Raw genomic sequence first — 23460 nt, 5'->3', positions numbered from 1 at the left:
CCATTTCCTTGATCCGTGCCGCCCCTTTACTGCCTCCGTTCCATGCAGGAGTGTATTCATGCAAGGCTCATCCTCCAGAAAGGGTTTAGCAGATACAAAAAAAAGGTTGGAAAAGCTGCGGGTGAGCTCGGAGCCCTGTCTCCCAGCATGCTGCCCTCCGCCTGCGTCCAGGGGCCGGGACGAGCGCTTGAGCACGGCGCGGAAATCCAGGGCACCCTCCACGGGAACAGCCCTCGGCGACCCGGGTCTTGCCGCTCATTCCCTCCGCGGACCACCTCGGCACTGGACCTTGCTGCCCACTGCTGGCCTTTGTAGAGGCGCGCTGCGCAGGCGCCTGCGATCTCCAGCTCCTTTTGTCCTCCCGGCGCCCCGTAGTGCAGTCTACCCGTCTACGCGAGTGACACGTTCCCTGAGGGTGTGAGGGGGCGGGACCATTTGGGCCGTCAGCTCTTAAAGGGACCGAGGCGCCGGAGGCGGCAACGCTGGAGGCAGCGCGGGAGGCGCAGTCCTGAGCAGGTTTGGGAAGGGAAAGCGGGGCCGGATGGGACGCAGAGGCTCGCGGGGGGCTAGGTGGTCTGCGGGGAGCGAGGGGGAGTGTTAGGGGATGGGCTGCGTTTTCGGCAGATTATTGTCACAGCGGACCATTTTAGCTGCCACCGCTGGGACAGCCTGGGGTCATTCATTCCCAGCCTGGGGATGCCTTGCACGGCCCCCTCCCAGCCTTGGTCCAAATCCCTGCCCGAGATCTAGCGCCTTCTCCAACCCATTATGTAGACTGGGAAAAGCGAGGAGGCGACACCTGACCTGGGTCGCCCTGTCGGCTCGAGGAGGGTTCGCTTCACCAGCCTTCACGCCTTCCAGGGCACCCTCCGCGACCACTTTCTGGGGATTCACACAGTGCATGGACCTCGGTGGGATGGGGGTAGGGGAGGCTTCGGCATCCGGAGCAGAGTCCAGCGGAAGCAGCTAGGGGGGAGGGCAAACTGCTTGGGTTAGGGACTGGCTTGGGAGCCTGGAAATCCTGATTCTAGTCCAGCTATCACGAGCTGTGTGACCTCAGGCAAATCACTTGTCTGACATTAGTATCCCTGTCTGTAAAGTGCCAGTGATAATACCTGCCTCATCGGGATACTAGGAGAATTCAGGAAAATAATGCAAAAGTCCCCGGTACACCGAGGGCGCTTCGCCAAATTCGTTGGAGCTGGAAGAGCCCTGGAGGCAATTGAGGCAGCCTGGAGGAAGCCGGCTTCGAGCAGGGCCGCCGCGAATGAAAGACCTCAGTGTCTGGGGCTTTCTATCCCCTCCACCCCCTCTGCCCACGGAGTTTGTTCAAGGCGGGGTGCACACCTGGCTGCGGAGTAGGCGCCAAGGCCACGTCTACACCGGCCAGCTCAGTGCTGCCTAGAGTTGGGCGGGATCCTTAGCTCCACACTGCGAGGGCTCCGGCTGGCCCGGGCAGGGTTAGAGGCTTAGCCAGCCTGGCTGACCTGGGGTGGGGTGGGGTGGGGCCAGCGCCAGGACAGCACTGCTGCAGCCCCAGAGCTGGGCTCAGCCTGCCTGGCAAAGGACCCCACCCTGAGGTTGGCTGGTATGTTTCCTGCTTCCTGCCATCTGACCCTTGAGGGAGTAAGTCAGGGGGGCTGTGTGCAGCTGGAGCCCCGGAGCCAGTTTACATCTAGTGATGGCACAAAGACTAGGAAGGCCTGAGTCTGAGCAGAGAGAATCCCTTCCTGGTCTCTTGGAGTTCCAGTGCTGCTGCCATATTTGCTTCTGCCCAGAACTGTTCCGTTCCCAGACACCTTGGGGAAGACGTGTGGAGCTGTAGATTCCATCTGCCCAACCCAGGATCAGTTGAGTCTAGAAAATATGGCACCTGTGTGGGTCTCCCCACCTGTACCATGAGTCAGGCCTCTAAAATCACCTCCTTTAACTTTTACACTATCACACGGCATTTGTACAATTATAAGCTCCATGTTATAGAGATGGAAACTGAGGCAAAGAGAAGATAAGGGATCTCTAAGGCCAGAAGGTAATGGCATCCAAACTTGGACCAGGGCTGATTCCAGAACCACCCTATAAACTGGGACACACGACTGCTTCCCTCCAAGGCCAGATTTCAGTTGGAAGGAGGCGCTGAGTGGCCAGTGCAGGCCACCTCTGAGACTCTGTGTCCTGGGCCAGGTGCGATGGCAGAGAAGGTGCTGGTAACGGGTGGGGCTGGCTACATCGGCAGCCACACGGTGTTGGAGCTGCTGGAGGCAGGCTATTCGCCTGTGGTCATCGACAACTTCCATAATGCCATCCGTGGTGAGTGTCGGGATGTGGGGCTGGGGCTTCTGGAGGAGACAGAAGGAAAGCCCGGGGTTCCACCTCCAAGGGGTGTGTATCTGGGTAGTCTCCAGGACCTCATCTCCTCTGATTTTGATGGCCTCCGTGTGCCCAACCAGGAGGGGGCTCCATGCCTGAGAGCCTGCAGCGGGTTCAGGAGCTGACAGGCCGCTCTTTGGAGTTTGAGGAGATGGACATCTTGGACCAGGCAGCCCTGGAACGTCTCTTCAAGAAGGTGGGGGGCTTGGGAGGCAGGCAGAGGGCACTGCCAAGGGCCGGGGCCTGTGAAGCAGCGTTTTACCCTGGCTTTGTCCCTGCAGCACAGCTTTATGGCCGTCATCCACTTTGCGGGGCTCAAGGCAGTGGGCGAGTCAGTGCAGAAGCCTCTGGATTATTACAGAGTTAACCTGACAGGAACCATCCAGCTTCTGGAGGTGAGATGTGGGGCGAGGACACAGACACTGGGAGGGCCTGTCGCCAGGTGGGCAGTGCCGAACGCAGTGGTGAGGGGGGCAGAGTCAGGCCGGGCCCAAAGCTGTATCATCTTGGACACGTTTCTCTTTACCTCCCAGCCTCAGTCTCCCCATCTGTAAATGGGAGTGCCCGTACCCCAGCCCCACCCACCTGTGAAGGAGTAAGGGGCTGGGACTAACACATGAGGCAGAGGCCACTGACATCTCCCCCCCACCAACGGCCAGATCATGAGAGCCCACGGGGTGAAGAACCTGGTATTCAGCAGCTCAGCTACTGTGTATGGGAACCCCCAGTACCTGCCACTGGACGAGGCCCACCCCACAGGTGGCTGTACCAACCCCTACGGCAAATCCAAGTTCTTCATCGAGGAAATGATCCGGGACCTGTGCCAGGCAGACAAGGTGAGGGAACCCAGCCCTGGCTCTGCCCCCGTGAGCCTGAGGATGGGGTCCTAGGCATCCTCCACCGAGGAGGAAGCCAGGGATCCGCTGAAGCTGCAGAGACTGCCCGAGGTCACAGCCCCTGGGGGAGGACCCAATCTCCCTGCCCCTTTCTAGGGGTAGAGAACAGGCATGGGGGGCATGAGAGGTAAAGGGCTCCGACCTGAGCTGGGACCCAGCCTGCAGCCCCGCCCCCATCACCTGGCCCGTGTCCCACAGACCTGGAATGCAGTGCTGCTGCGCTACTTCAACCCCACAGGCGCCCATGCCTCGGGCCGCATCGGCGAGGACCCCCAGGGCACCCCCAACAACCTCATGCCCTACGTGTCCCAGGTGAGGAAGAAGGGGAGGGACAGGGCTGCCCTAGCCTTGAGGGGTACAGCGGTGCCGAGGACCTGGGAAGAGCTGACCTGACCTCCACCCCAGGTGGCGATTGGGCGACGGGAGGCACTGAATGTCTTTGGCAATGACTATGACACAGAAGATGGTACAGGTGAGCCCAGGATCACGAGGATCCAGGCTTGGGGGCCAAGAGGGAGACTGAGGAGGGACAGACTATACTGAGCCCTTCCGCCCCACCACCTCCTCTGCAGGCGTCCGGGATTATATCCACGTGGTGGATCTGGCCAAGGGTCACATCGCGGCCCTGAGGAAACTGAAGGATCAGTGTGGCTGCCGGGTAGGAAGAGAAAGGAGAAGCGAGGGAGGGGAAGTGGAGTTCCGGGCACACGGAGCCCAGAGGGGTGGTTAGTCCAGCCCCTTCCACGGCACCTGTTCTCTCCTGGGCAGATCTACAACCTGGGAACGGGCACGGGCTATTCAGTGCTGCAGATGGTCCGGGCCATGGAGAAGGCCTCCGGGAGGAAGGTAGGCGGCTACCCTGCCCTGCCCCACCTGACTCTCAGCAGAAGGCCTGGCCCCTCCCACTGGCCTCCCTGATGGGCACTGCCACCTCGACTCGGCCTGCCTCAGTGCTGGGTGCCTGCGAGAGATCCTGCCCTGACCGCCATTCCTTGAGGGCCTAGTCAGCAGCTGGCCGGGTGAGGCCACAGCGGGCCCAGCGAAGCTATGACTGTCCCCTCTCTTGCAGATCCCATACAAGGTGGTGGCACGGCGGGAAGGTGACGTGGCTGCCTGTTATGCCAACCCAAGCCTGGCCCTCCAGGAGCTGGGCTGGACAGCAGCCTTAGGGCTGGACAGGATGTGTGAGTGCCAGCCCGACCCCTGGGAGAGCTCGGCGCTACGAGGGGCGCCTGGGGGTGGATATGCCCCGAGGCGGTGGCCCTGTGTCCCGGTGGGGCCCTGACCGCACACCTCACCCAATCACAGGTGAAGATCTGTGGCGCTGGCAGAAGCAGAACCCCTCAGGCTTCAGCACGCAGGCCTGAGGCCCTCGCCTACCATGGACCAGGAAAGAAGAGAGAAACAACTGCCTGCTCTCCAGCATCTGGCAGGAACCCAGGGGCCTCAGAGCCTGCCCTACCTCAAACCGCAGCCAGGCCTGTTCAGCCCCCAGGCACGGGGCCAGGGCTCTGCTGATCAGGAGTTGGGGGCCTCTCACTCGGGGGTGGTCTCTAACTCGTCTCCTCCATCGGGTCTGGGAATCCATCAAGGTCACAAGAGCCAGTGGGGGAGGCAGCGCCCTGAGTCGACACCTTACTCCCAGGCACTAATTTATACTGCCATGAAGGCACTTTCCAAAATATTTAAAATAAAAAGCTTTCTTACACTGGAGCATTTTCTTACACATGGTCTCACCCTACCCCTTGGATAGAATCAGCCAGGCCTGAGAGTTGAAGCAATTTCTTTAATTTTATTGGAATCCAGAACACAACAAGAAAACACCCGAAACCACATGGAGACAGAAGATGAGACGCAACTCCTCCCCCACCTCCCCTAGCCCTAGAGTGGGGACAACGTGGGGGTGACACAGCTGGGGGAGACCTTGAGCCTCGGTCCAGCCCTGCAGGCTCCAGGCCTGTGGGGAAGGTAACAGGGAGACAGGGCCCAGCCCCCAAGTCAGAAAGGGCTGAAGGAAGGCCCCCTCCAAGGACTCTGCCCCCTCACCAACACTCTGCCCAGGAGCAGGTAGCCCACAGCAGCAAGGGGGCCTGGGGTCACAGACACATTCATGATTGAGAAGCAGCTGGAGTGGAGGCAGGAGAGACACACGATTATCTTGGGCAGAATCAGTTGGGAGGGGGTAGATGGGGCCTGGGAGGGCCCCTTGGGCCAAACCCTGAGGTCACAGGAGGGGGCCCAAAGCGGGGCTAGTGAGTGAGGTCCTGAGTGAGTGGGTCAGCGGCTGGGCCCCTTCTCCCGCTGCCTACAGCCCCTCCAATGCTGCTGCTGGGGGCCCACCTCCAGGGAAGTGGGAGAAGAAAGCAGCCCAGCCCCTGCTGCAGGCAGCCAGGTGGCTAAAGCCAGGAAGCAGGGCCTGGCTAGGCCTTGGCCCGCCTGCCCCAGAGGCCTGTGGGAAGGGGATATAGGTTAGGGAGGGTGGGGACAGCGGCTCGACCGGCTCAGATCCAAGATGGTGCCACGCGTGCTAGGTCCCCTATGAGCTGGGGGACTGCGCTGGGGGCCAGCAACTCTGGTTAGACAGGAGGCAGAAGCTTCTCAAGAAACTCCTTCACAGCTGCCATCTCCTGGAAGGGAGAGGGGACTGTGAGAGGCTCCTGGTTGGAGGGGGGAAGGAGAGGGGTAGGAGTGGGAAGGGGCCCTTGACCACTGACCTGAGGACAGGAGCCGTGCATGACACCTGGGTAAGTCTTGAACTGGACCCTTGCAGGTGTGACAACGGACCGGAGCTTCTCGGCCGTCAGGGCCCCAAACCGTACGGGAACCATGGGGTCCAGCTCCCCATGGCACTGAAGGATGGCCAGGTCCTTGGCACTGCCGTTGGCTGCCTGTGGGCCAGACGAGACTCAGAGGGCAAAGCCAGCGCCTCAGCACAACTCCCAGGCCACAGGGAGACTGGAAAGGCAGGAGAGGGTCATGGAGACGCTCACCTGGGGGAAGGCCCGGTGCAGAGGCAGCCAACAGCTCAGTGCCACAATGCCAGCCAGAGGGTGGGGGCAGGTGAGGGCAGTGTAGAGGGACAGGGCCCCACCCTGGAAGGCGGAGAAAGAGCAGTCAGTCCTGGGAACACAGCTCGTCTACCCACCCCCCACCATCTTCTCTCTCCCCTCACCTGTGAAAAGCCTCCCAGGACGATCCGATTGGCAGGGATCCCATTCTTCATTTCATGCTCAATCAAGGCCTTTACTGGGGGGAGGGGGCGTGAGTGGGTGAGTGGGTGGGGGGAAGCTGCTAGAGGGGCCCCAAGAAGAGAGCAGAGAGAGGTATTGCCCAACGCTTTCCTGGAGGGGTAAGGGTGGGAGGGGGCGTGCTGAGGGGGGCTGGGGCCTTACTATTCTCTGCGGCCTTCTTGATGCCAGCCTCGTCCTCAGGGGCATCTGGACTCAGCCCCATCAGGTCGAACCTGGGAAAGCAGAGGCACTGCAGCTACAGAAGACCCCGGCCCGCCCCCTACGGCTCCCTCAGCTCCCACCCACCACTCCCCAAACTCACCAGGAGGGCATCACCATCTTCATGTTGAGTGTCACGGGGATCCGGGGCCTGGGGACAGCAAGAAGGGCCATCATGCTCCAGGGGGTTGAGGGAGCCGAAGCAGGGGCAGGGGGAGCAGTCCCTGGGGGCCCCTCCCAGCAGGCAGTGACTGTGTTTAAGGTGTTGCCAGGCAACCTGCCACGTGGGGCTGGAAGCTGTGGTTGAAGCATCAGCAGCAGAAATAGAGAAGCAGAGCCCAGCACTCAGCTCGCCAGGGTTCCAGCTCAGTCGGTGAGTACTTGGGGAAGGGAAACAGGGGTCCTGGTTCTAGGAGGTCTCAGGTCTAGGAGACCCTGGGCTGGGTCTAGACCCCACTCCTGGGGGCTCCACAGGAGTAAAGGCTGAAAATGACACCTCTCACTGTCCTGGGCCCCGGCCCCAGGATGCAGCTGGTGGGAGAGAACAGACCTGGGACCACAGGATCACCGCCCCCTCCACCAATCCGATTCCACCCTCAATCCCTCCCTTGCTAGGGTGACACTCACGCATGGGGACAGATGTACTTGACGTGAGGGAGCCGGATGGTGGAGAGGGCGTCAGCCCAACTGTGCCTGTAGGAGGGAAAGGAGAAAAGGCAACATTGTGGAGAGGAAGAAGGGAGGGCACAAGCCTCTCCAGCCCTGCCCACTGGCCAGGCCCCACCTCCCCAGGGAACACCCACCCCCAGCTCACTTACCCTGTGTCTCCAAGTCCATGTAAAAAAATAACCTGGAAAAGGATGAGAGATGGAGAAATGGAGAAGAGGGCCGTCATCATCTTGCTGTAATTCCCTACTGTCCTCCAACTTCTGGCCACCCCTCCCCCTCCCCCATGGACCTGGGGGGAACTCAGGTAGCAGCCAAACAGGTTATTATCCACCCTCCCCCACTCCTGGCTCCAGGCTGCTCCCTTCTCATCACTGCCCTGCGATTTTTCCCACACCCCTCCTGCTGGCCAGGGGGCTGCTGTGGGTGGGCGAGGATCCTTACCGCAGCCGTTTCCCGCTCAGCTCCAGACACAGTGGCAGCATCGGTGAGCAGGGGCACAGACATGGTGTTACCACACATACACTGCAGGGCTCCAGGCTGGGGCCTGTGCAGATTCAGGGGAATGGTCAGGAGCAAGCCCAGGGAGCGGACAGACTCCTAACACAGGGGCAGAGCCTCCGACCCAGGGGCGCCCAGGCCATCAGCCCCACACAGCACCGCAGGTTCTGTCCTGGGCACAAAGAGAAGGCAGGCAAGAAATCCCCAGCCGGAGTAGGTAGGAAGTTTGCCTCTGTTCCAGAGACGAGAAGCAGAGGCGCCCCCTCTAGTGCCCCTGGTTCTGGCCACCGCACAGCCTGAACTTGCTGGAAATGGGCAAAGGCAGAGTTTAGGGACTGTGGGGGCAGGGAGCCAGGACATCCCCTGCAGCCTTCCCCTCACCTAACAGGCCTCGGCAGGCAGTTGCCTCCTCCCGGCTCTCCAGTCATCCCCCTTCTCTAGAGCCCCCGAGGCCCTTCCTCCCCAACCCCCAGCACTACTGGGAAATGAAGGGGAGAAAAATGGCAGGGAAATAAGCTTCCAGCTCCTACTGTCCCCTCCCCACACACACATTTTCTCCAACTTCGCACCCATCCAGCCCCCACCCGGCCTTCATAGCAGTTTCTGGCTCAGCCATTCCCAGAGCCCCCGGGCTGCCCATGTCCCCAGAGGGCACAGAGACTCCAGTCCACCACCCATGTCCTAACTGGTGCCCCACGTTCCCCTCAGTGGGACTTCAAATGGGTCCCCCAGCTTGACCACACTCTGGGACTCCCAAACACACAAAAGAATGTCAGGCAGGCTGGCTGCTCACCTTCCTTAGCATCCCTCGAACTCCCCAGAAGCTTCTGCTACCTGTCCCTGCTCTTAAGCGCCTACCCTTCCCTGCGGCTCCCACCCTCCCAACTGGCTTCCACTTTCCATTTGTGATCGCGAGTGCCCCTCTCCACAGTGGGATCCCTCACCTCTGACCCCTAGGGTCCCTCTTCCCACAGGGAATACACCTTTCCTCGTAAGCTGGGATTCCTTCCCTTCCCTACTGAAGGACTTCCACCTCTTGCCTCACAGTCCCCCCTTCACAGAGTGGTGCCCCACCCCGCGCTGGGGTCTCCCTCCTCACCGTAAAAACTTCCCACCGGATCGAGGGTCTCCCACTCCCCATAATGGGAACTTCTGTTCTGACTAAGGGTCATCGCCTTCCTACGGTGACATTTTCTACCCTGACCCAGGACCCGCTCCTGCCCACAAAGTGGCGTGTCTTTGACCCTGGGGAGCCCCCACCCCACCATGGGATCTTCCACTTTCGACCCAGAAAGTCCCTCTATCACACCCAGTCCCCCACTTCTTAGCCCTCTTTACCCCCAAAGTCCCCACGACCGGCCAGCGCCTCCTCACACCTCACTCCCCACCCCCATCTCTCACAATTGCGGTTCCCCCTCCCCACTCGCCAGGACCCCCGTTGTGGTCTGATCTCCCCCAGTGCCCTCGCTCTGCCTGCTGGCCGGGGACCAGGATACCTTCACTCCCTGGGGCTTTCGAGACCTCTCGGGCGATTCTCCTCTTTCTCCGGCACAGACACACACTCTTCCCCCTCCACCGCCCCCGCCGGAACTTCCGTTCGAGTCCCGGGAACCCAGCCATCGCGCTACCGGAAGTAGCCTGGCCAGCGGTACGGAACCCGGAAAAGGGCGTCGGGCTTGCACCAGATAGGAGTTGCCATGTTGGATACCGTGGGGCCACTCCCCGTAATTAAGCCCCGGAGTCACCTGCAGATTTCAGGCAGTGCACCCAAGACACCCATTTGCTGCCACCAGCCATGCCCCTCCTGGAGGAAGGGTATCCGGAGGGAAAGGCGTTACTCACAGAGCATACAGTTTCCCACCTTCCCACCCCCATGGGCCACACTTTATTATGGTCTTGGGTATCCAGCACTGGCTTTCATGCCCTAACCCAGGATCATGGATAGGATCCTTAAAGATGCTTTGAAACTATCTAGTCCTCCAGTGTTGTTTTAAAGATGAGGAAACTGAGGCCCAGGGAGGGGAAGTAAACAACAATCTCAGGATTGTACTGTAATGCTACCTCTGCGCACCTGCCTTCCGGGCTATGAAATGGTGATAATAACCACCATGCCTATTTCACAGCTTTGCTGGTAGGCTCAAATGAGGTCATGCGGAAATGCTTAATACACATAACATCAGTGTGAGGCCTTAATGACTCTTAAAGGGACTCTGGGAAAATAACACAGGCCATAGCAGGACAGCTGGACAGCTATCGGCAGTGTCGCCTTAGCTCTGCCCTGGACATGCGGTGCCAGGAAGGCCGTGCACAAAGTACCTCCATCAATGAGCTTCAGTTACTCAGAACAAAAAGGGCTTCATTTGGGCACCAGAGTCACCCTTTGCTGCACTAGTAAAGTGGAAATGGGGATCAGGGTCCACAGAAAGGCCGGAAGGAAAGGCAGAGTGAGTTGAAGGACCATGTCCCTGAGAGAGTATGTGTACATCTGCCAACAGGAAATGAATCATCCTCATCTCTTAGCAGCTTAAGATTCATTCTTTCAGCATAACCTATACCAGTTTTTCTTTGAACTGGCAGCAGTAAACTTGGAAGTTTAACAAAGCACTTTTTCCCAGGGTAAGAGGCAGTTTGGTCTTAAGTGCTCAACAAATCAGAGACAGAGGATTCTGGGCAGGAAAGCTTTGGGGTCAGAGGAGAACAGCAAGCCAAGGACCCAGGACCAGAAAGGGGATGAGCAGATGAAGACAACATAGCTGTTCCCACTCTCAACAGAATCCTTGCTGAACCTTCTATGGAAAAATGAACGATTCCTCCTGAACCCCTCATCCCGAGACACTGTGGCACTTTTGAGCAAATTCTTCAGAGGCTACCTGTGATTAGTGCTTTAATTAGTGGAATTAACGAAGGGCTCTTCTGCTCTAAGATTTTTTAATTATTTATTGATTTTAGAGAGAGTAAAAGAAACATCAATTTGTTACTCTACTTGTTTCTTCCTACTCCAAATCAAAGTGTGACCCTTTTATCTCAAATAGATCCAACTGAAGTGAAGAGGCTGAAGAGTAGGACCCTTAGTGCATCAAGAATTGCATTTACCTTCTGGTTGATTCCAGGCTTTATTTGAGAAATGTTGAAGCTCTACAAAGCTTGGTGGTGGCAGGCTTTACCTGGGACAGGCTGGATAAACAGTGGGTATATCCTCCTAACAGTGTGGGCCAAACCCACAAGAGTTTTCTCAAGAGGGTCAGATTCAAAACTAATTCCCCTTATAAATTATTTCTATTTTCTGCAAGGGAGAGAATACTGACTATTCGAAATTCTCTTTGTAGATAACTTATATTCTTTCAATTTCTGTCCAGACTTTCAAAATTTAAGTCCAAAGTCTTGAGCCCACCTTCAGACTGCTCACTTAATTTGCTCACTCTCATTTCTTCTGATGAGCTGCAGAACCTGTTCCTCCTTATTTACATTTATTATGTACCTGGTCCGAAATAGCAAATTTCAAAGTTACATACAGTTCCCAGTAAAGGAAAAGTTTCATCAGTATTATCAGGAATGCAAAAGAATACACAAATGTTAAGTCTGGCAAAGATTTATTAGGAAGCATATTAGTCACAGTGAATAAAAAGCCATGGACAGAAGAACTGAGATCTCCAAATTCTGGCACTGGGCTTACAAAACTAGTTAGAAGCTAATAAACATTAAGGATCTTACCTTGACCAGATACCCACAAACACAGAAATGAGATGCCCATGTTCTCCCTGGACTGCCTACCTAGGAAGCAGGAAAAAAGACCTTCTCCTCAAGCTATTAATTAAGCATCATGAGAGTCCTGCTCTTCCAGCTATAACCATGGGACACTACTGTGCATGACAGACAACTCCAAGCTGGGCACCTTGACAAGAATGCTGAATGATGACAGGGAGAAGCAACAAGCAGGGACAAGTGTTTCTAGTTGAAGACCCTCCCAACGACTAACATGAATACAATTTTGAGGCTTCACAAAGTTTATTGCAGCCCAGGAATAGTTTCCATTAAAAAAAAAAAAAAAGTCACACAAAAATCCTGCCACAAAACGAGACACTTGGAATCCATGGCCACACTGACTGGAAAGGCAGGCATTATCTATGACTGCCAGATGCCGACCAGACCAAGACCCAATTTCTACAGGGCCCTAGAGAACCATGACTGTCCCCTGGCACCCATACAACCTTCCTGGTGGTGTGTTGTCTTCCATAGGCCACGTTTCTACAGCAAGCCTCAAAGACAAAACTTGGCAGAGGCTGTGACAGCCAACTCTCCCTGGAGCTCCATCACTTCGTCTTTCCCAACAGGTGGTCATACATCTTCACTGGCGCAGGGCCTCTGTGGGAGCCTTGGCCAGCCCTTAGGAAATGAAGTGTGTCTGTGGGGTAACCTGATGGACCCTGTGGTCTGCTGGGTTGGCCGATGCTTCATAATTGCAGATGGTCACCTCATGTCGGCGAAACTGCAAGAAAATTGAGAGGCTATGTCAGCTGGCTATTTTCCAGAAGGCACACTGGAGTTGTTCTTATTCAGGCCCATTTCTAGAAGTCATCATCTAATCTCTTCCTGCTTCTGATATTTTTTATCTTAAGAAGGCTGGGAAGATCATTACCAATAGTTCACTCCATAGCTTAGAAGATTCATTCTCTCATTATATTGGAGGCACCATGAGAAGAGTACCTAGTCTATCTTGTTTATCATTTTATTTCTGATGTCTGGAACAAGAAAGGTTATCAAAAACATTGACTAGAAAGAAGTGTTGACTGAAGGAAACAAGTGAACCACTGAATTTTAAAGTGAAAAACTGAACTGATATGAACTGAATTATTTCAACATCCTTAAAAATACTTATAGTCTCTCAAATGAGACAGTTTACGATGATAAAACCAAGAAAAATTATAAACAGATTGAAAGCAATTAAGGTCTCAACTTGCTCTTTTTCCATTTCTTAGAGTGCCTACTACTATAGCATGCATATATATAAACATGTATACATATACTGGAGGGGGCAATAATGTTTCCAACCCTGTCTTACCTCAGTCCATTCTCCTCTCAGGCCAATATAAAAGACCTTTGTGGTATCTGCTCCAAAGTTTTTTGAAATATGAATTGAGAGATGATAGACATTTGTAAAACGAGATATTCTAGAGGATGAAAAAAGTGGGGAGGGAAAACATAGGTTACAGTTCAATTAACACCTCACCACAATGTCAAAAACAACAATTCCAGCTGCAACTTGTGGTGAAACCCAGACAAATGTCAGAGAACATTCTTGGGGCATTACATCTCATTCTCCTTTGGACAAGCAACAGATTCCATGAACATTTACCGAGCATTTGCCAGATCCTGTCCAAGGCAGTAGGGATAGAAAAATGAATCAACACTGCCCTTGTCCTCAAGGAACAGGATGAAGAAATGCTGTATGACCAAGGAGAGATTCTTTGTTGACCTCATCTTAGGAAAAAGAGAGACCTCGTGAAGAAATAATGAAGAGATCACTTGTAACTTGGCCTGCTATAAGCCAACTATGCACATAGGAGTTCTGAAAACATCTTTCCTAAGACCATCCTAGAGGTCATTCAGATCTGCTAACTGCTTACAAGCTAACAAATCTATGGCTTGCATCCAATCTCTGTCTAAAATTGACCAAGCCAAGGATCAAGCTTCCTCCACTGTTTTAACTTGTTTCTGATGCTAGGGGAGCAGAAGACAGCCAAAAAAAAAAAAAAAAAAAAAAAGGCGAGCCCAGCAAGTGTTAATGCACATATGCTCATTACAGATGAGGGAGTACATGCTGTTCCTCAGAAGCCACAGAACACCTAAAACCTATATAATTTAATTAACCAATGCCATCCCAATGAATTCAATTAAAAAAAAAGAAAAGAAAAAGAACAAAAAGAAGTAACGAAGAGTGGAAGACAGGCCCAGTGCTTACTTTGTAGCATATTCTAATTCTCCTGTAAGATCCCGGTTCAGACTAAAGGTCTGATCTGGTTCTCTGTCTGTATCATCAAAGGACATCTGTGGAATGTTTTTGTACCTGAGAAAAGGGAAGAAAATAAAGAAATGTGCATGTCACATTTTTAAGTTTTTCAAAACTTCCTTCTGACTCAACTGCCTTCAGACCTATCAAAAAAAGAGATCAAATTTTGGGAACGGCATCTTACTGGCATTTAAACACAAATATCTTTAATCCAACAAGAGCTAAAAACTGCAACATAAGCCAATGGCATCTTTGAGTGGGTTAGGATCATGACAAGCAATACACAAAGAGATAGTTCAAACTAGGTCACATGCAGCAAACGCATGGAGAAAATAAGCAACTCAGCACATTCAGACCAAGCTGAGGATGTTTAAATTAAACAGCTTACTCATGGGGAAAATACTTTGGCAGAAACATATTAAACACAGTTAAGAGATAAGATCAGGTAACCCTCACTCAAACATTTTTTCTGTTCTAAATTACTCTATATACTGAGCCATCTTACAATTCTTAAAAAAATACCATTTGGGGATTTCTGTTTTGAAAAGAGCACAAAAGGCTGCAATCTCACAAAATGCTTTTGGAAAGTCAAGTAAAATTGTTAGTGAAGAAAACATTTTTCAAAGAAAATATTGTCTCCTCTATCTAACCCTAACTCACAAATTCTAAAGGACTGAGCCAACCCCCCACCACCCCCAATCTCTAGAGTATTTTATTAACACACCCACATAGGAGGGAGCCTAGAACTTTTTTAAAAAAGATTTTATTTATTTATTTTTAGAAAGAGGGGAAAGGAAAGAGAAAGAGAGGAAGAGAAACATCAATGTGTGGTTGCCTCTCATACGCCCCCTACTGGGGACGTGGCCTGCAACCCAGGCATATACCCTGACCAGGAATCGAACAAGTGACCCTTTGGTTTGCAGGCTGGCACTCAATTCACTGAGCCACACAAGCCAGGGTGGGAGCCTAGAACTTAACTGCAACAAAATATGTAATTTAAGAAAACAAATGTTTGCTTCAAAGTGTTTCTAACAATGAGGCACAGATTAATAACAACAACAACAGCAGCAAACATTTATGAGCAGCATTATGAGAGGCAGTATAGCACTGCACAGGGTCTGGCAAAAATAAAGCCTGCTTGAATGTGACTGGTAGGGTAATAATATCAGTGTAATAATTCATAGTTTTTGGACATTTCGCCTAAAATGTCATATGGTATGCTTGAGTGTGATATTGTTATGTTAGAGAATTACATGCTCATGATTTTGTAATAAAAGATTTTGCAACCAAAAAGGGGTGTTATTTGTGCCAGACCCTGTAGTTAAAAAGCAGTGTCTCTGGGGCCAGACTACCTATGTTTGAAAACTGACTCTGTCACTTACCAGCTGTATAATTTTGGGAAAGTGATTTAACCTCTCTGTGTCTGTTTCCTCATCTGTAAAATGGGGATAATGATAGTACATATCCCATGTAGTTGTAGTGGAGATTAAATTTAATCAATTCTAATAAAGACATCTTTTGAAAAAAAGTTTACTATAAAAAATTTCAAACAGACACAAAACATGAAGCATTGATGGTAATGTGGTAGGCATAGCTGCCTTTCAAATACATATAAAAGCAGTGAGAATAATATAATAAATCTCCGTATACTTATCACTCAGCTTCAATAATCCACACTATGCCGCTATGCCTACCACCCCCATTTTGTTTGTGCTTGATATTTTAAAGCAATCCGAAACATATCATTTCTTCATAAATGTGTCAGTATGTATCTCTAAACAGGACTTTTTAAAAGATTTTATTTATTTATTTTTAGAGAGAGAAGGGAGGGAGAAAGAGGGAAAGAGATACATCAATGTGTGGTTGCCTCTCACACTCACCCTGCTGGGGACCTGGCCTGCAACCCAGGTATGTGCCCTGACTGGGAATCGAACCTGCGACCCTTTGGTTCGAAGGCCAACACTCAGTCCACTGAGCTACACTGGTCAGGGGTCTAAATAGGACTTCTTAAAAAAATATACCTATCTTACCATTTAACAAAAATTAACAATTTTTTAATATCCTAGTCTGTGTTCAAATTTCACTGATTTAATTCTTAATTTAACTTTTCTGGATGTTTCAATGGTTTGCCATAGTTAAACAGGCAATATTTTTTTCTTTATTAATGGTACATAAAAAAATGGTGCACTTCACAATCAATGACATTTTAGATTAAATAAAGTATAATGTGTAAAGTACTTAGAACTGAGGGCTTAGAACTGTAAGTTTTGTACCTCTCTCCAAAAGTTGGACACTTACTGTGGTCTAGACGCATTCTAAGCTTTACATTTTTTAAAAGATTTTATATATTTACTTTTAAAATTTTATTTACTTATTTATTTTAGAGAGAGGGGAAAGGAGGAAAAAAGAGAAACGTGTGCAAAGGAAATAGATCAGTTGCCTCTCATGCTCGCAACTGGGGACCTGGCCCACAACCCAGGCATACGTCCTGACTGGGAATCAAAGCAGCGACCTTTCATTTCACAGGCCAGCACTCAATCCACTGAGCCACACCAGCGGGCATCCAGAACCCACTCTTAACCACAACATTTATGTTCCTAACATTCAAAAAATAGCACTGATTTCTTAAATCTGTTTTATATTGATTAATTTTTCAGCAGAAATTATTTTATGTAAAGTTCTTCTGAGCCCTGGCTGGTGTGGTTCAGTGGATTGAGTGGCAGCCTACAAACTGAAAAGTTGTTGGTTCGACTCCCAGTGAAGGCGAAGGCCTGGGTTGCAGACCAGGTCCCCAGCTGGGAGCGTGTGAGAAGCAACTGATCCATGTATCTCTCTATATCTCCCACGTAAATGCTGCTCTCTCTTTCTCTCTCCCTCCCCCTCTCTCTAAAAATAAATAGAATCTTTAAAAAAAAAAAGAAGTTCCTCTGATATTTGTTTCTCCAACACTCTAAAAGTGGTTTTCCCTTCTTTTAGGCAAGTTGTTAAAAAAAAAAAAAAAAAAAGGGTACTAGCTCTGGTGGCAACAGATCCAGTGTTGCAAAAGGTATATACAATTTTGTTAACTAAAAGCCACACAAACTCAAGTGGAATAATTCCGTGTCAACAAAACACACACAAAGACTCTAACTGTATGAAATAACAAGCTACCCCCCAGAGTACAATCATTGGAGTTCTGCAAGTGGGTCACTAAGAAAACTGCAAAGTCATCAACAATTGGCAGTTCTAGGATGCTCCCTGAAAGACTGGTGCCACAGAAGCACTTTGAAAAAAGACAAGCTGTTAGTCTTAAAGATGCTTTATCTAAAAAAGAGCCGTTAATTCAGGAAGAGATAAGTGTATTCTGATGCAGAACAAGGCTAACACTTTTTTCAAGGGGGGGAGGGGATATTTAAGCCAGTAAAAAGAAAAAATTATGTTATCCTAGAATAAAGAGGAAAGAGAAAGAACCAGGAGGCATAAACCCTTGACACTTACAGTCTCATCTCAGAGGGGTGTGAGTCATCATCCTCTCCCATGATAATGATGCCTTTGAGCTTGACATTGCCTGTAAATCTGCCAGAAGGCAAAAGAGATGGTTGTCAACCTGGGTTTGAATCTCTGCTGACTCTGGGAAAGACCCTTCCCCTTTCCGAGCTTCAACTGACTCAAGTGTGAACTCATACTACATAACTTCTAAGATCCTTTCCGCTTCTGGCATTCTGCGGCGCTAAGAAATTTACCTTTTCAGTTATCCTTCGACCTATACATCGTTTTCGTCTGTGCCAGGAAATCTAAGACGCTTTCCTCCTCAAACCCACCACAGTAATTTACTCCCTTTCTAGAACAGAGGGTTCTTGACACAACCAATGAATGAGTTCTGATACAGCACCAGGGTACAGTCTCTTTAGCCTGAGTCAAGCACCAAGGAGATACTTACGGAATATTAAACAGAAGCTCTTCATCTGCATCACTTTCAACAAACTGGAGGGGGTGGGGAGGAGGGAGGAGAAAGCAACAAATATTTGCTGAGAGCCTACAATTTCAGGTATCTTCTATCCTGCTCTACAGCTGGAATGCAATGCAAGTAAGTAGTCAACCTCCCTCGTTTACCGCACTCACTAGCTTGATGTCAGTAAGTTGATAGCCACCGACCATCCAGTCAGAGGGCTCTTACTGGGGAGCTCCTTAAAGAACTTCCAGGGCCGACTAAGCCCCTGAAATTGCGTGCAACGATCTGCGCCTAAGCGGTCCACAACTTTCAAATGGCTCTCCGACCCCACCGTGGCGAAGGCTCCAGTAGGTTGGGTGACAAGCTTGTCTCCCGCGACTGGTCTCCAGCTGACATGATCGGGCAGCCCCTGGAACTAGTGGTCTAACGGTAGGAAAACACCCTCATGGCCGTCCTCCCTCACTACCCACCAAAGGCCCGGAACAGAACGTTGGGGGCGCCCCTTTCCCTCTCTGGGCCTCAGTTCCTCTATCTGCAAAATGGGGAGACTCGATTCTGTTCGGCTCCCGACGGACTGGCAGGAGATGGGCACGGGAAAGCGCTTGGCACCCGGGCTGTCGCTTTTTAACTCCAGGAATGAGGCTGTCAGAGCAGACCGGCGGCCCGAGGCCCCGCGCGGGTCCCCGCCTCGCCCGCCCCAGGCCCGGGAAGGCCCACCTTGGAGCGGTCGGTCCGCTCCTCCCACGGCTTGAAGACGCCGCGGCCGCTGCCCTCCCGGCTCTCGTTGAGGCACTGCAGCCGCTCCAGGTCGATGCGCAGGTACAGGCCGTAGGCCAGGCCGCGCTGCTCCGGTGGCTCCTCGCGCTCCGCCGCGCACCGGCAGCCGCCCCCGCCGTGACTGTGGCCGTGCGACATGGCGACGCCGACGCCCGTGCGTTCTCTCAGCCCAGTCGCCGCCGTCCGCGCCGGCTCCCTCCGCTCCGGCCGCCAAGCGCGCTGTGGCCGCCGCGTCGTAAAAGGCGCCCCGGAAGCGGCGCATGCGTCCAGGGAGGAGGGGGCGGGGCTCGGGGGAGGACGGACGTTTGACGAGCCCTTCCAGCTGTCAAGGAGTTAAGGTTGACTCTTTGAGTCCTAGAGACAAATGCTATTGCCCGCCTAGTTTCACAGTTGTGGAAACTGAAGGGCAGAGAGGTTCAGCCCGTTTTCCGAGTAAATGGTGGGGCTGGGTTTCGAATTCTCCTCCCACTTAGGCGCGAGTCTGTGCTCTTTTCTTTTACCGCCATCGTTTTAGGGAGCGGGCGGAGGAAAGCGTGCGCAGGGATAAGGCCCTGAAGAGCAGAGAGCGCGACGTTAGCACCGCCTTGCAGGTGCACGTTTAGGCGCTTAGACCTTACAAACCCACTTTCATAACCACTTTCTTCACAGTGGGCTCAGTGGTCGAGAGTGTGGGTTTCATGGACGGCCGGATCTGAAGACGAGTCCTGGGTCTGCTGCTGACGTTGTGACACTCTGAATAAGTCATTTTCCCCCGTCCTGAAACTTCATTTCCTCATCTGTTAAGTGGAAATGGTAATATCTGCTTCATAGGATCGCAGTGAGTATTAAATGAAATAATGCACTTAAAGAACCCAGCACAGTGGCTGACGCATGGTAAGAATTCAAATAGCTGAGTCAGATCTTGATTCAAGTCAAGCACTGCCGCTCACTAGCTGTGTGGCCTTGAGTTCAGTTTCACGCTACCCCCTGTAAAGTGCAAGGATTGGACCAGATGAACTTTCAGTCCCCCTCCCCCCATGCGACATGTCAGAGCAGTTTTTTCAAAGGGCAGGTTGTGTGTTGTAGTCCATTTAGAGGAATGTGTCCAGCATTCAAAAAAATAAAATAGACTATAATAAGAAATTCGAGATGTATCACACATTTTAAATCTCAGTTTATGGAACTTCTCAGTTTTGGGTTTGTGTACTCAGGTGCAACATGCTTTTAGAGAGTGATGGCATAGTCTGAGTCTTCCCTGCCCTTCACTTGTGGCTCTGGAGTGTTCAGGCAAGATGAGACTGGTGAAATACAAACCAAAATAGCCATAGGTTCAAGTTTCATTTAGAAATATTTTGATGTCCTCGTTCAATTCTTTGCAAAATAAGCGGACTTGGTTGTGGTTCAGCATAGCTCAGTGTCATGAATTATTCCTGCTTTCACGCCACCATTTCAGGCAAGAGGGTGGACACGTGGTAGAAGCTTAGTAAATGTTTGTTTAATTGAATGATACACTCAGTAGCCTTTCTCTGGAAAGATTGTGTCCCACTGCAGGACCTACACAGGTCTTGCTCAGGGACTTCTCGTCACTTTTGGTTTCTTTGTCATTGTCATCATTGTCATCCTGTACTGACTTAGTGAGCACTATGTGCCAGGCATCGTGCTGATCACAATATGCAATTCATCTCAATTATTTGTCACATGAACTTTAAAAGATAGGTAGTGTTACCCATTGTTATCTCCAATTTGAAGATAAGGAAAACTGAAGCTGAAACAGGTGAGTTAACTTGCCCCAAATTAGATAGAGTTAGAAACAAACCAGATTTTGAGCATATCCTCTAGTTTCCTGAAGCAAAAGGTGCACATGAAGTAAATATGTTTATCATTAGCTTATGCTGTGTAACAAATCAGCCCAAAACTTAAAAGCTTTAAAGAAGAATTTACTATTTCTCATGACTTGTAGATGGCCTGGGAAGCTCTTTTCTGGGCCAGCTGGCTTGGGCTAGATAGTTTGGAGTGGCCTCACTCACATTTCCAGTTGATGATATTGGCTGTCACCTGAAGTGATGGGCCACATGTCTCCAGCAGGCTACCTGAGCTTAGTCACATGGAAGCAGTTGCAGAGTTTCAGGAGCAAGACAGGGAAGATCCATTACACAAGCATTTTTTAACTCCCAGCTTCTATAATTTTTGCTAATGTCTCTTGAGCCAAAACAAATTTCATCGGTGAAATTCAAATTCAGGAGTCGACAGACTTCCCCTTTTGATTGGAAGAACTGCAAAACACTGGCTTTCCCCACCCCAATATACCTGAGTTATCTATCTTTTGTTGTGTAACAAATTATTCCCAAACTTAGTGGAGTAAAGCAACAATTCACATTTATCTCACAATTTCTGGCTTGGCTGGCTAGTTCTGGTCCAGCTTGCTCATGAGCCTGAAGTCCTCTGAAAGTTGGACTGGGGCTGAAGGGTCCACTTCCAGGATGGTGCACTCACACGGCTGGCAAGTTGGTGCAAGCTGTTGGCAAGCAGCCTCAGTTCCTTGCTAAATGGACCTCTCCATAGGACCGCTTGAGCATCCTCAGGACATGGTTGCTGGCTTTCACCAGAGCAAGGGACGTAAGAGAGAGCAAGGTAGAAACCACGGTGTTTTTTATGGCCCGGCCTTAGAAGTCACATGTCATCAGTTCTGCAATATCTCATGGTCCCATAGGTCAGGCATATTCAAGGTGTGAGGGAACTACAGAAGGGTGCAAATACCAGGAGGTAGAACTCATTTGAGGCCACCTTAGAGGTGGCTACCACCCCACCATACATGCTAAATGACTACCAAAAATGGATTTATTTTTCTGTTACATGAGTATTTGGTAATTTGGCTGAGGATTGAATTCTCTCTGAAGTTTGAAGATATTTCTATATTTCCTTCTAGCTTGGAGAAGAACAATATCATTCCGATTCCTGAGTCTTTCTCTGGGTTCTCCCCCCAACCCCATTCTAGAAGAAGCTTTTAAGATCTTCTCTTGGTCCCTAGTATTTTGAAATGTGATATTGTGGCTGTTTTGTCATTTTGTGCTGGATACCTGATGGATCCTTTCAGTTTAGAAACTCTAGGACAGTACATGAGCGTACAGGTTACGACATCTGCACACGTGTGCACAAGGCCCCGTGCAGGGAAACATACTTAAGGTTATGAAGAGAAGGGGAGGGAGTGGGGCAAAGGTTCTGCTATCCCCTATTCACGACCTTCTAGTGCAGACTTCCAAGAGACTCAGAAATTTGAATGTGGCCTTTAGGACATTGTGAAAATTTATTTGTCAATGTAGCGGAATAGGCTGTATTTTATTTAATATTTTATTAGCGCCATTTATAACTTTTTAAGTATGCCTCCTCTTGTACTCTCGATCCAGTCCCCCAAATACTAGGAATGGCCTGCTGGGCAAGTTGCTTAGCTTCTCTTAAGTCTCAGATTTGTCATATATAATGGGAATAAGAAAAGCTACTTTTTAGGGTTTTATCATGAGGGTAATATGAGATAATGCATGAAAAATGTTTGGATCTATGGGAAAAGGTTAAATAGTTCTTCATCACTATTGCCAAGAGCAAGACTTTCAGCTCAGCGCTCCCATGTGGTTGGATGGGAAACTGCAATTGCTTAGACGGCTTAAGTTGGAAGAAAGAGTAGTTTAGCTGGTTTGGGAATCAGCCTCTTCTGCTTAGTCTGACTGCCCCTTCTCTTGCACTCCTCCTGTATTTGTCTGAGGGCTAATAGGAATATTCACTGACTTCTGGGACTACCGTGGGGCAGGTAGGAAAAATTTTGAATTTTTTTCTTTCTCCTACTCCTAGGCTCCATCTGCAAACATTTTTGTAGCTCAAGGACTGATGAATTTGTATGTTTTCCTTTATTTCCTGTCCAAATTAGGCCAAGAGAAACAAATATTTCTCTGTTACTTTTGAATGCTTCTTTGTGGCAAACCAAGAGTACAGTAACAATAGCTAACAAGCATATGGCACTAATAATATGCAAGCACTATCCCAAAGACTTTACTTATATTATTATTTTTTAAAGATTATTTCTTTATTTTTAGACAGTGGGGAAGGGAGGCAGAAAGAGAGGGAGAGAAACATGAATGTGTGGTTGCCTCTCACATGCCCTGCACTGGGGACCTGGCCCGCAATGCAGGCATGTGCCCTGACTGGGAATCGAACCGTCAACCCGTTGGTTCGCAGGCTGGCGCTCAATCCACTGAGCCACACCAGCCAGGGCTACTTATATTTTAATCTTTTTAAAAAAGATTTTATTTTTATTTATTTTGAGAGAGAGAGGAAGAAAGAGAGGGAAACATTAATCAGCTGCCCCTCACACCTGCCCAACTAGGGAGCTGGCCCACAACCCAGGTATGTGCCCTGACAGGGAAGCAAACCAGCAACCTTTTGATTCGCAGACTGGCACTCAATCCACTGAGCCACACCAGCCAGGGCTACTTTATAATCTTTATAAATACAAGTTTCCTATTATTATCTTCATCTTGGGGCACAGGATGGCTAAATAACTTGCCAAAGGTCACATAGCTACATAGCTGGTTAGTAATGGAACTAGGATTTCAGCCTAGGCAGTGGGCCTCCAGAGTCCGGGCTCTTACCACGTTGAGCCTTCTCCAAATATTACCATTCATTGAGTACTTACTATGTGCCAGGCTGAGACCCCAGAGCTCAGGCTTTTAGCCATCATGCTGCACTGACCAGCTGGGTTACCTTGGACAGGTCTTCTTCCTCAGAGTTTCAGTTCTAACAACAACCCTTTACTAAATGCCCATTCTGTGTTAGGTACTTCACCTAATTCATCACCAACATCCTGACTAACATGTCCTGAGCTCTATGTGCCAGACA

At 50.5% G+C, this 23460-nt stretch overlaps 4 protein-coding genes across 4 annotated transcripts in view; 1 reads left to right on the top strand and 3 right to left on the bottom strand.

Annotated features, from left to right (window-relative positions):
• RPL11 (ribosomal protein L11) overlaps window positions 1-23460 on the bottom strand; it is a 189572-nt gene that overhangs the window by 118041 nt on the left and 48071 nt on the right. The window lies entirely within an intron of this gene.
• Window positions 460-4962, top strand: GALE (UDP-galactose-4-epimerase). The gene is made up of 11 exons (XM_054571715.1): window positions 460-516; window positions 2182-2307; window positions 2448-2563; window positions 2649-2762; window positions 3027-3203; window positions 3462-3575; window positions 3669-3735; window positions 3836-3921; window positions 4032-4109; window positions 4333-4447; window positions 4572-4962. The coding sequence occupies exons 2-11, from the start codon at window positions 2187-2189 to the stop codon at window positions 4628-4630; spliced, it is 1047 nt and encodes a 348-aa protein (XP_054427690.1). The 5' UTR covers window positions 460-516; window positions 2182-2186; the 3' UTR covers window positions 4631-4962.
• Window positions 5036-9465, bottom strand: LYPLA2 (lysophospholipase 2). Its single transcript, XM_054571717.1, has 10 exons — window positions 9376-9465; window positions 7823-7925; window positions 7531-7562; window positions 7340-7405; window positions 6816-6863; window positions 6656-6726; window positions 6436-6509; window positions 6254-6355; window positions 5978-6151; window positions 5036-5890 (listed from the first exon to the last, which is right to left on the bottom strand). The coding sequence occupies exons 2-10, from the start codon at window positions 7898-7900 to the stop codon at window positions 5840-5842; spliced, it is 696 nt and encodes a 231-aa protein (XP_054427692.1). The 5' UTR covers window positions 7901-7925; window positions 9376-9465; the 3' UTR covers window positions 5036-5839.
• On the bottom strand, window positions 11377-18825 carry PITHD1 (PITH domain containing 1). The gene is made up of 6 exons (XM_054571718.1): window positions 18535-18825; window positions 17806-17849; window positions 17364-17441; window positions 13839-13943; window positions 12939-13047; window positions 11377-12365 (listed from the first exon to the last, which is right to left on the bottom strand). Exons 1-6 carry the CDS (start codon window positions 18730-18732, stop codon window positions 12264-12266), a joined length of 636 nt encoding a protein of 211 aa, XP_054427693.1. The 5' UTR covers window positions 18733-18825; the 3' UTR covers window positions 11377-12263.

The sequence above is a fragment of the Pteronotus mesoamericanus genome, unplaced genomic scaffold (assembly GCF_021234165.1).
Source record: "Pteronotus mesoamericanus isolate MK-2021 breed Mesoamerican mustached bat unplaced genomic scaffold, CSHL_Meso_final contig_221, whole genome shotgun sequence".
NCBI classification, from domain to species: Eukaryota; Metazoa; Chordata; class Mammalia; order Chiroptera; family Mormoopidae; genus Pteronotus; species Pteronotus mesoamericanus.
Note: the sequence above shows the minus strand (reverse complement) of the source record. Positions and strands in the feature narration are given on the sequence as shown.

Coding starts and splice junctions, on each gene's coding strand:
- GALE (XM_054571715.1), top strand. CDS start 2,187: ATGGCAGAGAAGGTGCTGGTAACGGGTGGGGCTGGCTACATCGGCAGC. Junction 3,204..3,461: donor ACCTGTGCCAGGCAGACAAG/GTGAGGGAACCC, acceptor CGTGTCCCACAG/ACCTGGAATGCAGTGCTGCT. Junction 4,448..4,571: donor CTTAGGGCTGGACAGGATGT/GTGAGTGCCAGC, acceptor ACCCAATCACAG/GTGAAGATCTGTGGCGCTGG.
- LYPLA2 (XM_054571717.1), bottom strand. CDS start 7,900: ATGTGTGGTAACACCATGTCTGTGCCCCTGCTCACCGATGCTGCCACT. Junction 7,406..7,530: donor CATGGACTTGGAGACACAGG/GTAAGTGAGCTG, acceptor TCCCTCCTACAG/GCACAGTTGGGCTGACGCCC. Junction 6,510..6,655: donor CAAGAAGGCCGCAGAGAATA/GTAAGGCCCCAG, acceptor CCCTCCCCCCAG/TAAAGGCCTTGATTGAGCAT.
- PITHD1 (XM_054571718.1), bottom strand. CDS start 18,732: ATGTCGCACGGCCACAGTCACGGCGGGGGCGGCTGCCGGTGCGCGGCG. Junction 13,944..17,363: donor CACCCCTCTGAGATGAGACT/GTAAGTGTCAAG, acceptor CCCTTTTCTCAG/GTACAAAAACATTCCACAGA. Junction 13,048..13,838: donor GAATTAGAATATGCTACAAA/GTAAGCACTGGG, acceptor TTCATCCTCTAG/AATATCTCGTTTTACAAATG.